Source organism: Vigna angularis, chromosome 7 (assembly GCF_016808095.1).
Source record: "Vigna angularis cultivar LongXiaoDou No.4 chromosome 7, ASM1680809v1, whole genome shotgun sequence".
NCBI classification, from domain to species: Eukaryota; Viridiplantae; Streptophyta; class Magnoliopsida; order Fabales; family Fabaceae; genus Vigna; species Vigna angularis.
The window spans coordinates 19,765,165-19,779,466 of NC_068976.1; the positions used below are offsets into that span (position 1 = coordinate 19,765,165).

Here is a 14,302-nt window from a genome sequence, read left to right on the forward strand (position 1 = left end):
GGGTCAGATTTCAACCCGGCTCATTTAAACTTGGTTCATGCGGGTTGAACCCGTGGTAGACCGGATTGGCCCATCAATCCACCTACCTAATTTTATTTTATTAAAATTTAATTTTAATTTTAATTTTATAAAAAAATATTTATTATTTTTTTTTGCTTGAAAAAATTATTTAAATTCCTTATTTTCAAAATTAATTAAACACTCATGTTGACAATGAAATTTGGGAGTAAAATTTGTTTAGATTTGAATTATAGAAAATTTGTAATTTTTTTTATTTAAAAAAAATTGTAATTAAGTGAGCCCGTGAGCCAACCCGTTTACCCACCAACCCGTGGTGTGTCGGATCGGGTTCAAATTTTTCTGACTCGCTAATAAATGAGTCGGGTTGGGTTGGCTCACTAAGTGACCAATCTGTGGTGGACCGGGCCGGGTGGCCCGTTTTGACAGTTCTATATAAAATACTTCATAAAAATATAAAAAAAAAATTGTATACATTATATTGAAAAATTTTAGAACTGTTTTAGTATTAATGTATACGAAGAGGGAAACACAATGTGGGTTTATGTTTTCAGATAATAATCAGTTAACAAATAAAAAAGAAAGTATTTAATAAAAAAACAGATGTGCAGATAAATGTTGGTAGTTGGAATATTAAATCCAAATCCAATTTTTGGGGGCATTGACTCCTAAGTCAATTCCATTTTTTGTGGATGAGATACAAAGTAGAATAAGTTTTAAGAAGGAAACCAAACCTATAGGTCTCTTTTTGGTTGGGACAATATTAATTGGGTTATAGATGGATAGAAAATGGATGTAATAATTGAAGATTTAGGACTTATCTCCAATGACTTTTGGTAGTAGGAGTGATGCTTGTATAGGATATGTGTTGTTTAGGCGTCACATTCATACATTAATTTGGCCGCAATCAAAGAACTGCATCTGCTATTTTAATTTGGCTATAAATCTTCATCTTTCATTCCTTACCCGTATGCACAATTTTTCTTTGAGTAAATCCGAGTGAACACTTGCACTTAAACAGAGCTCAAAATGAAGTCATGGGTGAGATGGTTGGTTGTTGTATGTTGGCATACGTTGCTGTTTCACTTCTCATTCTCCCATTCCTTATGTCATACTCACGATAAAATTGCCTTGCTCCAATTCAAAACCTCTCTCAATTATTCTCATAGTGGTAATGTTGATACAAAGATAGGAACTTGGGAAAATGGAACAGATTGTTGCTCATGGGTTGGGGTTACTTGCCATCCCATCTCTGGTCGCGTCATAGGTATTGATGTCTCCTCCAGTGGCCTTTTCGGTGCAATCCTTTCCAATAATACTCTTTTTCATCTTTCTCATCTCCAATCACTTAATCTTGCTTCCAATTTTTTCTTCAACTTTCAACTTTCATCCCTCTTTGATGGGTTGGTGAGCCTTAAACGTCTAAATTTGTCAAATTCTTTCTTTATAGGTGAAATTCCTTCTCAAATCTCACAACTTTCCAAATTAGAATCACTTGATCTCTCTAATAATATGTTAACATGGAAAGAAAGCAGTTGGAAGAAGTTCCTCCAAAATGTAACATTTTTAAGGGAGCTTATTTTGGATCATGTAGACATGACTTTGAGTTCGATGAGTTCGCTCAATCTGTCTACCTCTTTGGTTAGTCTTAGTCTCGAAAGCACCAGTATTCAAGGAAACTTGAAAAGTGACATTTTATGCTTACCAAAACTTGAACAATTGCACTTATCAGATAATAGTTACAGTCTCAATGGCCAGCATCTTCCCAGTTTGAGTTGCAGTGGTGCTTCTCTAACTCTATTGGATCTTTCATCTAATCATTTTGAGGGCTCAATCCCTGTCTCTTTCTCCAACCTCACGCATCTTACTTTCCTTGATCTCTCATATAACATCTATCTCAACGGTTCAATTCCCTCCTCCCTCTTAACCTTTCCGAGTTTAACTCTCTTGGATCTTCAATTGAATCAATTCAGTGGCCAAATCCCAAATGTCTTTCCCCAATCAAACAGTTTTGAAAAACTAGATTTGAGTCATAACAATATTGAAGGTGAGCTACCATCAACACTTTCAAATCTCCAACATCTCATTTTCTTGGATCTTTCAAAAAATAAATTTAGTGGTCAAATTTCATCCTCAATTTCAAATCTTCAACAACTTATTCACTTGGATCTTTCATATAATGAATTTAAAGGCCAAATTCCATCCTCACTTTCAAATCTTCAACATCTTGTTATCTTGGATCTTTCGGAGAATGAATTTAGTGGCCAAATTCCATCCTCAATTTCAAATTTTCATAATCTCACTACTTTGATACTTGCTAAGAATGAACTTAGAGGTCAAATTCCTTCCTCACTTTTAAATCTTCAACACCTCATTTTCTTGAATCTAGCATATAATAGATTGGAGGGCCCTCTACCCAACAAAATCACAGGGCTTCCAAACCTAACTGACTTACACTTGAATGACAACTTACTAAATGGGACAATTCCTGTTTGGTGTTTATCTTTACCGTCTTTGCTTGAATTGGATCTGTCAGATAATCGGTTCACAGGACATATAAGTGCAATCTCGTCACAATCCTTGAAGTCTTTGTATTTGTGCAACAACAAGCTACAAGGCAGCATTCCACCATCAATTTTTTCCCTTGTAAACCTAACTGGATTGTGTTTATCATCAAACAACTTCAGTGGCCTTCATAACTGTTCATTCTTCACCGACGACAATTACAAATTCCCTCACTTGGATAGATTGTATTTATCTTCTATGGGTTTAGCCGAATTTCCAAAATTATCAGGAAAAGTCCCAATGTTGGCACAACTTGATCTATCCAACAACAAATTGAATGGAACACTGCCCGAATGGTTGCAGGAAATGAATTCACTACTACTTCTGAACTTATCCCAGAACATGTTGATTGATCCAATGAACCAACTCTCGAGGAATTCCGGTCTCTTAATCCTTGATCTCAGTTTCAATTTACTCACTGGCGGCATATCTTCCTCAATTTGTAATGTAAGTTCACTTCTTGCTCTCATTTTGTCCCACAATAAGTTGACAGGTGGCATTCCACCATGTCTTACAAACTTGAAATTCCTTGCGGTTTTGGATCTACAAAGGAATAAGCTAAATGGCACTTTACCAAGTAACTTCTCAATGGATAGTGGGCTTGGTGTTTTGAATCTCAATGACAACCAATTGGAAGGTATTTTGCCAAAATCTTTGTCTAATTGCTCACATCTAGAGATCTTGAATCTTGGCAACAATCAAATTGAGGATAAATTTCCCTATTGGCTTCAAACTCTACCAATGTTAGCAGTGCTAGTATTGCGAGTCAACAAATTTTATGGTCCCATTCCAAGTTTAGAGAAAAATCATGGATTTTCAAGTTTATTAATTTTTGATATCTCATCCAACTACTTCAGTGGTCCAATACCAAAAACCTATCTGCAAAATTTTCAAGCCATGAAGAATGTTACTCAATATACACTCAATGAGCTATACATGAATCAATGGCTTCAAGAATTTGTAAGTGTAACAACAAAAGCGATAAGTATGACATTTAACAAAATTCCAAAAAACTTTGTAATCATTGACTTATCCCGAAACAAATTTGAAGGAGAGATTCCATATGTAATTGGAGAGCTACGTGCTCTTAAAGGACTCAACTTTTCACATAACAGGCTTGGTGGTCTTATTCCCAAATCCATTGGAAATTTGACAAACTTGGAATCATTAGACCTCTCCTCAAATATGTTCACCGGTAGGATTCCTATAGAATTAGCCAATATGAACTTCCTTGGAGTCCTGAATCTTTCCTGTAACAATCTTGTGGGAGAAATACCTCAAGGAAAACATTTGGACACTTTTTCAAATGACTCCTACTTAGGAAACTCGGGATTATGTGGGTTCCCATTATCAATGAAGTGCAACAACACTGAACAAAAATCTCCATCTTCAAATTTTCGAGGAAAAGAGAGATTTGGATTTGGATGGGAACCAGTGGTTATAGGATATGGATGTGGAATGCTATTTGGAATTGGCTTGGGATTTTTGTACTGTAGGAAAGCTTGAATGAATTGTTAATATGGTTAGAGGTGCTGAAAAATAACTCATGAAAACTGCAACAGAATAAATGAGTGGATAAGTGGCTTGACTGAAGAATGTTTCATGCACTTGTTCTTGTTCAATTTCAATTCTGTTGGAAAACAATTGTAAATCAAGAATCTCATTACATAGTGAACGTTCTACTTTTTCTCACATTTCCTTTACATCTTCAAATTTTGTGTGGGAGGAATGAACTTAATTTTTCTAAGTCATCTATCCTCTCAATCAAGTCACAGTATTTAGATGATAACGCATACCAAGTTGAAAATAAGCTAGAGATTTCTAAAGTTTAATTTATCTGATATGAAATGAGTGTTTTATATTATAAAAGCATGAAGAAACAAGTAATTCACAGTATCTGTCTCGACTTATTTATTTATTTTCCTCTTTGACATTTTATTCTAAGAATAAACATTTTTTGTTAAACATATTAGTAAGTTTGGGTGGAAAGGAGTGATAGACGTCTTGTTTTTTCTGGAAGAGATGCACTAAACCTTCATTTGAGGGTCATCAAAGTGTCCTAAAAAATCCACCAAACGATCTTAGGCAATGGCATCACTGTGTGACTGTTGCCATGGATATATATATATATAGAGATAGATATAGATAGATATAGATTGATAGATATATGAGTGAGATTGTATACAAAAATATATAGATTGATAGATATATGAGTGAGATTGTTGCCATGGGGTTTATTCTAAGGTAGGTTCATCAATTGCAAAACCAATACATTTTTCTTCCCCTTTTCCAATCACTAATAAACACTGCAACAAGGAACGCGTGACATCGACGTACCTCCCGTTCACGAACACCCGCGCCAGCGCCACCGGCTCGCCGACCAGCTCCTTCACCTCACGGAGAAAATCCCCATGCAGCGACATGTCGCGCTCGTCCACGCGTTGTGTCTCCTCATCTTCCTCTTCGTCAAGCTCTCTGAGCGTGTAACGACTCCCGTGATGAGTCCAACGTGGTTGTAGAGTCCCTGATCATCAGCATCGTCTTCACCATCCTAAGTGAAGGTTGTGTAACAAGCTTAATGCTTCATCCGCTGCGGATTTGATGGGGCGTTTGTTGGTTTGGGACCTGGAAGCAATGGATTGGAGGGTTCAGAGGCACTAGAGCTGGAGGTTGGGAGCTTGAGGTTCTAAAGCAAGCTCTTTTCTACTCTGTGAATGAGCGAGGTTTCGAGGGTGACAGGCTCCTATGCAAATGGAGTTCTCCCTCAATCTCCTATGTACACCAGCCCCGTCACCAACACCTTCTCATCGCCGGAAATTAGGCGTTGCTGCTGCTCCTCCACTCCCTCCGCATTCGCCACTCCGTCGAAGCGTCGCTCTCCATTCGCCTCCACACATACCATTGATGCACGAGTCTTCTCCGGATTGAGCAATCCGGAATGGGGCATGAAGAAGCATGAAGATGGAAATGGAGGTGTTTTGCGGCACACGTGGAAGAAAAGAAAGGAGGTACCGGAAGATTATAATTTGAAAAGAGTTTTTTTAACAACTTCCGCAACTTTTTTTTTGGCAATACTTGTAATTGATCTGTTTGAAATATTATTTTAAAATAAATTTAAATATATTAATAAAGTAGTGACTATGGTAAAAAAAGTTGTTAACTTATAATTTAAGATTTTTACTATAATTTAGTAAAGGATAAAATGGAGATATAAAGTTTATAGGAGTGCAGAAAAACAAATGGAGGTGCAGGAAAAAAAGGCCTAAAATCTATTATTTGAACTTATTTGTAGCATCTTTTATTTGAGTACATCAATAAATTTGATGTTTTAATTTAGGCAGTTGATTCCTTCACCACCACTGAATGTTCTTTACACCACTTTATATTAATTTTGTCCTTCTCTAAAACGGATGTCAACATCCGTTTCACCTTCAACAGATATTGACATCCGTCCGTTCATATATTTTATATTTTAATTTATTTTTTTATTTAAAAAGAAAAAGAAATTTTTAACGGATGTACCGTTAACAGATTGTCACATCCGTTTTAATAAAATTTTTAAAACTATTTTGATTATTATTTAAATAATAATATATAAAATAAATTAATAATAATTATTTTATTAAATTAAATTAAATTAATTCATAAATAATTAAGTAATAATTTTAAATTAATTAAATAATATTTATATATTAATTTAAAATATAATAAATTAAAAACTAAAAATTTAAAAAGAAAAAACTTCATGTTGCCACATTCGTTTTAATAAATTTTTAAAAACTATTTTATTATTTAAATAATAATACATAAATTAAATTAATAATAATTATTTTATTAAATAAAATAAAATTAATTTATAATTAATTAAATAATAATTTTAAAAAAATTAAATAATATTTATATATTAATTTAAAATATAATAAAATAAAAAACTAAAAACTTTAAAAAGAAAAAACTTCACGGATGTAACATATCCGTTTTAATAAATTTTTAAAAAGTATTTTAATTATTATTTAAAATAATAATACATAAATTAAATTAATAATTATTATTTTATTAAATAAAATAAAATTAATTTATAAATAATTAAGTAATAATTTTTAAAAAAATTAAATAATATTTATATATTAATTTAAAAACTTAAGAAAACTAAAAACTTAAAAAAAAAACTAAACGGAGATGGGATATCCGTTGAAAAAAAATTTCTTCAACGAATGTCGACATCCATTCAAGAGAAAAGGAGGAGGTGTAGGATATTTTAAAATATAAAAAATAGTTTTAAAATTTTAAAAAAATGTAGTAGTACAGAAAACAATGTATGATGGTGTTGGGAGTAACCCTCTTTAATTTATTTTTTTAATATAAAGTGCAATTAGTAATTGTGGGGTACAGAAAACAGAGACCCATTACTCTTTAAGATACTCTTGTGTGGCCCCACTCGTTAAAAAATATGAATTTGATATTTATCGATAAATATATAATTAAGATAGAAATGTACACTGTACACTGTATATGTTTGAAATGTACACTGTATATGTTTTATATTTAATAATTTCAAATTGTTTAAGAATCAAATCGTTGAGAAATTCAGATTTAAAATAATTTAAATTTTTTTTTTCATTTTTACAAGTGTATTTTAAAAATAAAACGGTGACAAAAATTTGAAATAATATCGTTAAAGCTTTTAATTTGTTTAGTTTCTAATCAAAGTTTTACCTGAGGTAAATTTTTTAAATATTTTCTTTATCTCTATCCTTAAATAATCTCACATGAAGTGATAATTATAATCACGTTTGATTGTTAAATAATTAATTTATGACATCACATGATATATTTCTTTTGAACTTTGTTTTTATTACTCATCATATCTTCAAATGTATTAGCATTAGATATTAGAAACCTAGATTAGTGGTCACAACATCTATCTAAACATGATATGTAATTCTTTTTTATTAACTATGTTTCTTAATCTCTTGTATATTGGTATGGTGTGATTAAGTCAAAATTCTAAATGACGTAACAAATAATCATTGATGGCATCACATCAATTGATAAAAAATTAAAAACATATTTAAATTATATCTAGCAATTTAAAATTAATTTTCTCCAACTTTACAGCAAACATCATTCGCCTTCTTGATTAATTATTGTTTCCTGCAAAAGATTTCTGATTAAAACATCAGACTTCCTACATTCTTAAAAAAATTAAATATTCATAAACCGTTAGTGGTCAATTTTTTATATTCCCGTAAATATTTCAAAGTAACAAAAAAAATTGCCACGGGATCTGATGGAATATGAAATAGAAAGAAACGTGACTAAATATATTAAAAATTTAATAATAATAATAATTATTATTATTATATAAAATATTTGTTGCGTAATGCGGTTTTCTATTGGCCCAAACCGAATCACACACAGCTGTGACGATGAACATGTCAGCCATAATGATCCGACGGCTGTATTTCGGTGAGATCAGATCAGATCAAAACAAAAACCACATCAAAGTCGGTTCCACAAAACACCAAAATAACTATACACCAAGACTGCGACGTGTTTGAACGGTAGAGCGAGTTCAAAACCTACACATACTCTCACAGTTACCTCACGCGCCCAACGTGGAACCAAAACAAAACAGTAACAGGACTTGGGAGTCTCACCGTGTCTTCTCTTCTCTGTCACTTTGCCTACCCACTAAGAAAAATCGATCCTTTCTTCTCTTTCCTACGCTTCTCTTCATTCAATGTGTTGTGAGTGAAACAGTAAAAGGTTGTTGAACATTAAAACAACCTATACATCATTTTTATGTGTGGGTATTTCTTATTATTAGTTTTACTTGACAAATGCAATTACTGCAATGCATGTACCACCGTCTGCGTGGTTCTTACTCAACTTCTTCTCTTTCATGTCTTCTTTCTCCATCTCAACATTCCCAATTCAATTTTGCTGTCTGGGGAAAGGGGTAAATAACCGAATACCAATAACAGTTCATTAAGAAAAGAAAAGGGACATTACACAGATGTGAAATGCGTTGTACCCTTTTGATATGTTTGATGGAATTGAGTTTCTGTTCGTTTTTTATGTCATGGGGTTTTCTCAATAACTAATCTAACGAACTATTTTTTTTTTTTCTGTTTTAGCATTTGTGTTCTGTTTTTTCCTTTTTAAGCTTATCTTTTGTTTTTGTTATCTGTCAGGACAACGTTGGACAGGTCGGTGAGTCCGGGAGATAAACCGCTTCTTGTTTTCGTTTTGTTGTAGATTTGGTCGTTATATTTGAATTCGACCGTGTAGCATTGCATCAGGCAATAAGTTGTTGAGTTACCAGGCATAAACGTATTGTTTGTGCTGCAAGGGTAATTTTTGTAGTTTGGGAATACAATACAATTTGTAGGTTTGGTTAGTGATTCTTCAAGATGTCTAAATTCGAAGGTGTTATTATCTCCGATCAATGGCTTCATAACCAATTCACGCAGGTTGAGCTTCGCAGCCTGAAATCAAAAGTAGGTTCATTTCATTGCTTCCCTGTAATGGGCCTTCTGGTCCAATTTCATCATTCTTTTAAATTTGAGGTCTTTCATGCTTGTGTTTTTTCCCCTTATATGAACCTTCTTCTTCCTGGTGTTGTAGTTTGAGACTTTAAAGAATCAGAATGGTAAAGTTACGTTTGGAGATTTGCCACCTTTGATGGTGAAGGTAAACGCATTCAGAGGCATGTACAGTGAGGATGAGATTAGGGGGATCTTGGGGGAATCAGGCACTGATTTTACCAATGACATTGATTTTGAAATGTTCTTAAAGGTTAGTGGTTTGGTACCTTCGATTCTTTCTTTTTTAACATTACTAGATTATGAACTTTTTTCCAAGTAGTGAACTTGAAATGGTGGGATGATGTCTGAATTAGTTGTATTAATGAAACAGTTTGTGTGCCATATAACAACATTAAATATAATGTACGTAACCTTCCAATTGATTACATTTTCCATGCAGTCATATTTGAATTTGCAAAGCCAAGCTACTGCAAAACAGGGTGGTAGGAGGCACTCCTCGTCATTCCTCAAGGATACTGTGACCACCCTTCTTCACACAATCAGTGAATCAGAAAAGGCCTGTTACGTTGCCCACATAAACAGCTATCTTGGTGATGATCCATTTTTGAAGCAATATCTTCCATTGAACCCAGCTTCAAATGATATATTTGATCTTGCAAAAGATGGCGTTCTTCTGTGGTATATAAGCAGGGTCTGCTGATTGTTGCATTTTACTTATGTGTGTCTGAATCTTTAATATGTATTGACTTTGTTACATGTTGTGTTTAATGCAGTAAACTCATCAATGTTGCTGTTCCTGGGACTATAGATGAGCGAGCCATCAATTGCAAACGCAGTCCTAGTCTTTGGGAGGTCAACGAGAACCATACCCTATGCCTCAACTCCGCTAAGGCTATTGGCTGCACAGTGGTTAACATTGGTGCACAGGATTTGGTTGAAGGAAGAGTAAGTTTTAGCAGTCTGCACCCCGTAAATTCTCTATAGACGTTTACCTAGGTTCCTAACACTTAGTCTTTCTCACATTTCTGTTGGTTGTTTATGTTGCAGCCTCATCTTGTTCTAGGGTTGATTTCCCAAATCATAAAGGTAAAAATACTTGAACTGCATATATCATTAATTTAATTTTTGCTTAGTAATTTGAATTTGTTTGTATGTTGAAATCAGTTTTCCTACTGCCCTTGCTGATATTTTGACTTGTGGAATGATCAATTAGTCATTGTTCTATCTTTTGCTCCCACTATCTTGGATTTCAGATTCAGCTGCTGGCTGATCTCAACCTTAAGAAGACACCTCAACTTGTGGAATTGGCTGATGACGGTGAGGTAATGAGATATGCATTTTTTTCTTCTTCTTTAATATATATTTTCATTGCAATCAAATCAAATTGTAATGTTTCATTCATTGCAAATTTCGTTGTTGTCTCAGGATATCGAAGAGCTTCTTAATTTGTCTCCCGAAAAGGTTCTACTAAAATGGATGAATTTTCATCTCCAGAGAGCAGGATACGAGAAAACTGTCAGAAATTTTTCTTCTGATGTTAAGGTAATTGAGCATGTCTTTAATAGCATTTTATGCTTAGGTTGACTAATTTATTATGTTAATTTTCTTTGTAATTATTTTTGTATTCTTTAAGAATGAGTACAACTAAATAAATGCAATTGGAGGATTACTTTAGTACTTTGAGTAATGCTACATATAAATTTGTACAATGGTATTTAGGATTTTAAATCTTGGAAATAGTATTCTTTGACATCTAGATGCCTTAGGACGTTTGTACTTGAATAAATTGACATCTAGATGCCTTAGTATTTTGATTAATACATTTTAAAGAGGATTTTCACCACTAGCAATCCAATTCCAATTTTTCTTGTGTTTGTTCTTGCTGAGTTTCGATTTCTTCAACTCCCAGATTCTAAGCCAATAGTGCTATAACTCATGAGAGTTTATTCCTCTATAATTTGAAATCGAATCACGCTATTATCAATCCACTGTTCTAATTTGTTCACACCCTTTTATTTACAGGATGGAGAGGCTTATGCTTATCTGCTTAATGTCCTCGCTCCTGAACATTGCAATCCAGCCACCTTAGATATCAAGGATGCCAATGAAAGGGCAAATATGGTCATTGATCATGCAGAGAAAATGGGCTGCAAAAGATACTTGGCCCCGAGGGATGTTGCTGAGGGTACTTCGAATTTGAATCTTGCATTTGTTGCACAACTGTTTCATCACAGGTATGAAATGAATTGTATAGTTAATTCTATGCAGACTATTTGATAATTTAAATAAATACCCATATGCATGTATGCACTTTTCTTTAGTGGAGGATTCCTTTTCCTTGGTTTGTTTAGTGTATCATAATCAGAAAATACTTTGATTTTGCAGCATTACATATGTGAATTTCTGGATTTGTTTTTTCCATTTAAGTGCTGTGGTTATTTAATTATGGCCCTACATATTGCAGGAGTGGTCTGTCCACAGACACTAAAAAGATTTCCTATGCTGAGATGATAACTGAAGATGTGCAAACATCTAGAGAAGAGAGATGCTTCCGACTGTGGATCAATAGTCTTGGAATTTCTACACATGTAAATAATCTATTTGAGGATGTCAGAAATGGGTATGTGTTCCATTTCTTAAACTGTATCTATTATTTTGTCAAAATAGAAAGCCTTGTATATGTTTAAAACTGTAAATTTTTTGGGTCTCAAAACATAATGACCAAAAGATCTACCTGGCAGATATTTATTCACTTGTATGCAAGAGCTCTTCAATTGCTCTCTTTTTTAATAAACTTATATAATTCTCCTGCTATCCCATGTTGGGAAAAAGAAAGTGAATTTGATATCCAACTTTATAAAATTCACTGTGTTTGATTTCTTTTACTTTCTGCATGTAGATGGGTACTTTTAGAGGTGTTAGACAAGATTTTTCCCGGATCAATTAACTGGAAACAGGCGACAAAACCTCCAATTAGAATGCCCTTCAGAAAAGTAGAGAACTGCAATCAGGTCATAGAAGTTGGTACACAACTGAGATTCTCACTAGTCAATGTATCTGGAAATGACATTGTGCAAGGAAATAAGAAGCTTATTCTTGGTAATATCTTCATCTCATTATAGCTTCCACACAAATATTATGATCATATCTGTGTAGCTTTCAATTTGGTCTAAACTATTATGTTTCATTTTTCAGCTTTATTGTGGCAGCTGATGAGGTTTACTATGCTTCAACTGTTGAGAAATTTGAGATCTCATTCCCAAGGAAAGGAGATCAGGGATGCAGATATCCTGAAATGGGCAAACAGAAAAGTGAAGAGCACTGGCAGAACTTCTCAAATAGAGAGCTTCAAGGTTTTCTCCAAAACAAATTCTGTTTATTTGTTGTTAATAACAATGTTCTGCAACAAAACTATAGATGATGATTTACTAGTAGTGACACATTTTTTTATCCAACTTATCTAAAGGACAAGAGCTTGTCAAGTGGACTCTTTTTCCTTGAGCTTCTGAGTGCTGTTGAGCCCAGACTTGTCAATTGGAACCTTGTCACCAAGGGTGGAAGTGGTATGATTCCGTCCAAATGTTACCATTTTGTATAGATAGATATATAGATATATATAGGGATGTGTATATAAACAGGTCCTTTGTATATACAGTGTAATAAATTTGTTATTTTCTGATCCCTTCCAAATTTGCTTAATTTGTTGTTGTAGATGATGAGAAGAGGTTGAATGCCACCTACACAATCAGTGTTGCAAGAAAGCTTGGTTGCTCCATTTTTTTGTTACCTGAGGATATTATGGAGGTATGGTTGCAACAAAACTTTATCCACTCCATACTGTTGGAATCATTTTTTTCACAAACACACTAATTAGAGAAACAAGCACTTATCATATTACAAGAGAAACATGTAAGTTAAAATGAATTCAACTTTTCCCACAAGTTAAAATCAACAAAATCCCCTTCAACTTTAATGAAAACTTCTTTCATCTAACATTTAAAAAGAGAAATGATACTTTGACACACATGATTTTTTTACATTCATTTGATACTACCCTTATTTGCTTTTTACTTTCTTTTTTTTGGAAAAATCATAAAAATTCACTCTTTTAAGACCATTTTATCCTTATTAAATGTGTCAAATGAATGTCAATGTCTGTGATGCAACTCTTACTCATCTAGAAAAGCTGAACTGCATTATTTAATTTTAGCTGAACTGCGTAGCATTTTACCTTTTTATATCCTTCTGTTTACAGATAAGCAAGGTCATTCAACAAATAGATACATTCTGATTGACTTTGTTTATGATGTGCTTCTCACGTTTTCTTGGTTGATCTCATGGCAGGTTAACCAGAAGATGATACTCACTCTTATAGCTAGCATAATGTATTGGAGCCTTCAACAACAGACTGAAGATCTAAATTCATTTCCTTCTCCTGCTAACACTGCAACTACCACCACACCTGAAGCATCTCCAGCACCTTCGGTTTGCGGTGAAGATGAAAATTCCTCCATCGGCGGCGAGTTCTCCAACTTAAGCGTGGATGATACCACCTCTGACAGCACAGCCTCTTCACAACCGGAGTCTGATGGCGTTGCTGCAGCAGATGAGCTGTTATGAGTCCTCCATCTGCATGAGATGATGTCTGCTACATGTTTTTGCAAAGCTTAAGGAAGCATTTTCACCATGCCTCAACCTTCAAACAGAGATTACGGATGTAAACAAATCTATAGAATAGTAGATGTGAATAATTTGTACAAAAATTTCTTGTTCTTTGGAGAGGAATGCATGCTTATTCAGAGGGATCAGAATGAATAAAGCTTAAGAGGGAAAGAGAGAAATGAATGTGATCAATTCACACTACTCTATTTTGTATTTTGTCATTCGTTACGTTCATGTCACAACCAACAGCAACAAATATAATAAGTTTTCATTCATTAGAAATGTTTCAATATAATGTTTCTATATATAATAAGATTATATATAATGTTTCTATATTTATATATTTTTTATTTATATTGTTATTCTTTTTACAAAATTGATTGGAAATGTTAACATTTGTTGTTGTTCCCTTGTTTATTGGTGCCAAGTAGTGGTAGTGGACGTGGTGTAATATGTGTGGCGTAACATTCTCAATTCTCATATTATTTGAATACATTATATGTATA

At 33.5% G+C, this 14,302-nt stretch overlaps 2 protein-coding genes across 4 annotated transcripts; both read left to right on the top strand.

Annotated features, from left to right (window-relative positions):
• Positions 1 to 977: 977 nt before the first annotated feature.
• Positions 978 to 4,275, top strand: LOC108336203 (receptor-like protein 9DC3). The gene has a single exon (XM_017572549.2). The coding sequence runs from the start codon at positions 1,048 to 1,050 to the stop codon at positions 4,087 to 4,089; it is 3,042 nt and encodes a 1,013-aa protein (XP_017428038.1). The 5' UTR covers positions 978 to 1,047; the 3' UTR covers positions 4,090 to 4,275.
• A 3,927-nt stretch (positions 4,276 to 8,202) lies between these two features.
• Positions 8,203 to 14,139, top strand: LOC108338584 (fimbrin-1). Of its 3 annotated transcripts, none has more exons than XM_017575543.2 (15): positions 8,203 to 8,352; positions 8,781 to 9,086; positions 9,214 to 9,384; positions 9,574 to 9,812; positions 9,908 to 10,079; positions 10,182 to 10,220; positions 10,388 to 10,456; positions 10,560 to 10,676; positions 11,157 to 11,368; positions 11,599 to 11,754; positions 12,034 to 12,233; positions 12,330 to 12,487; positions 12,601 to 12,697; positions 12,847 to 12,938; positions 13,479 to 14,139. In XM_017575543.2, exons 2-15 carry the CDS (start codon positions 9,000 to 9,002, stop codon positions 13,752 to 13,754), a joined length of 2,085 nt encoding a protein of 694 aa, XP_017431032.1. In that variant the 5' UTR covers positions 8,203 to 8,352; positions 8,781 to 8,999; the 3' UTR covers positions 13,755 to 14,139. The 3 variants fall into 3 exon arrangements, with proteins under 3 accessions (XP_017431032.1, XP_017431034.1, XP_017431031.1); XM_017575545.2 differs by having other exon boundaries at positions 8,242 to 8,392; XM_017575542.2 differs by lacking the exon at positions 8,203 to 8,352 and adding an exon at positions 8,399 to 8,545.
• Positions 14,140 to 14,302: the final 163 nt, after the last annotated feature.

What these genes read in the sequence shown, in the direction of transcription:
- LOC108336203 (XM_017572549.2), top strand. Translation starts at nt 1,048, where the DNA reads ATGAAGTCATGGGTGAGATGGTTGGTTGTTGTATGTTGGCATACGTTG.
- LOC108338584 (XM_017575543.2), top strand. Translation starts at nt 9,000, where the DNA reads ATGTCTAAATTCGAAGGTGTTATTATCTCCGATCAATGGCTTCATAAC. An exon ending in ATTTTGAAATGTTCTTAAAG is followed by an intron (nt 9,385 to 9,573) that starts GTTAGTGGTTTG and finishes TTTTCCATGCAG; the next exon opens with TCATATTTGAATTTGCAAAG. An exon ending in GCACAACTGTTTCATCACAG is followed by an intron (nt 11,369 to 11,598) that starts GTATGAAATGAA and finishes TACATATTGCAG; the next exon opens with GAGTGGTCTGTCCACAGACA.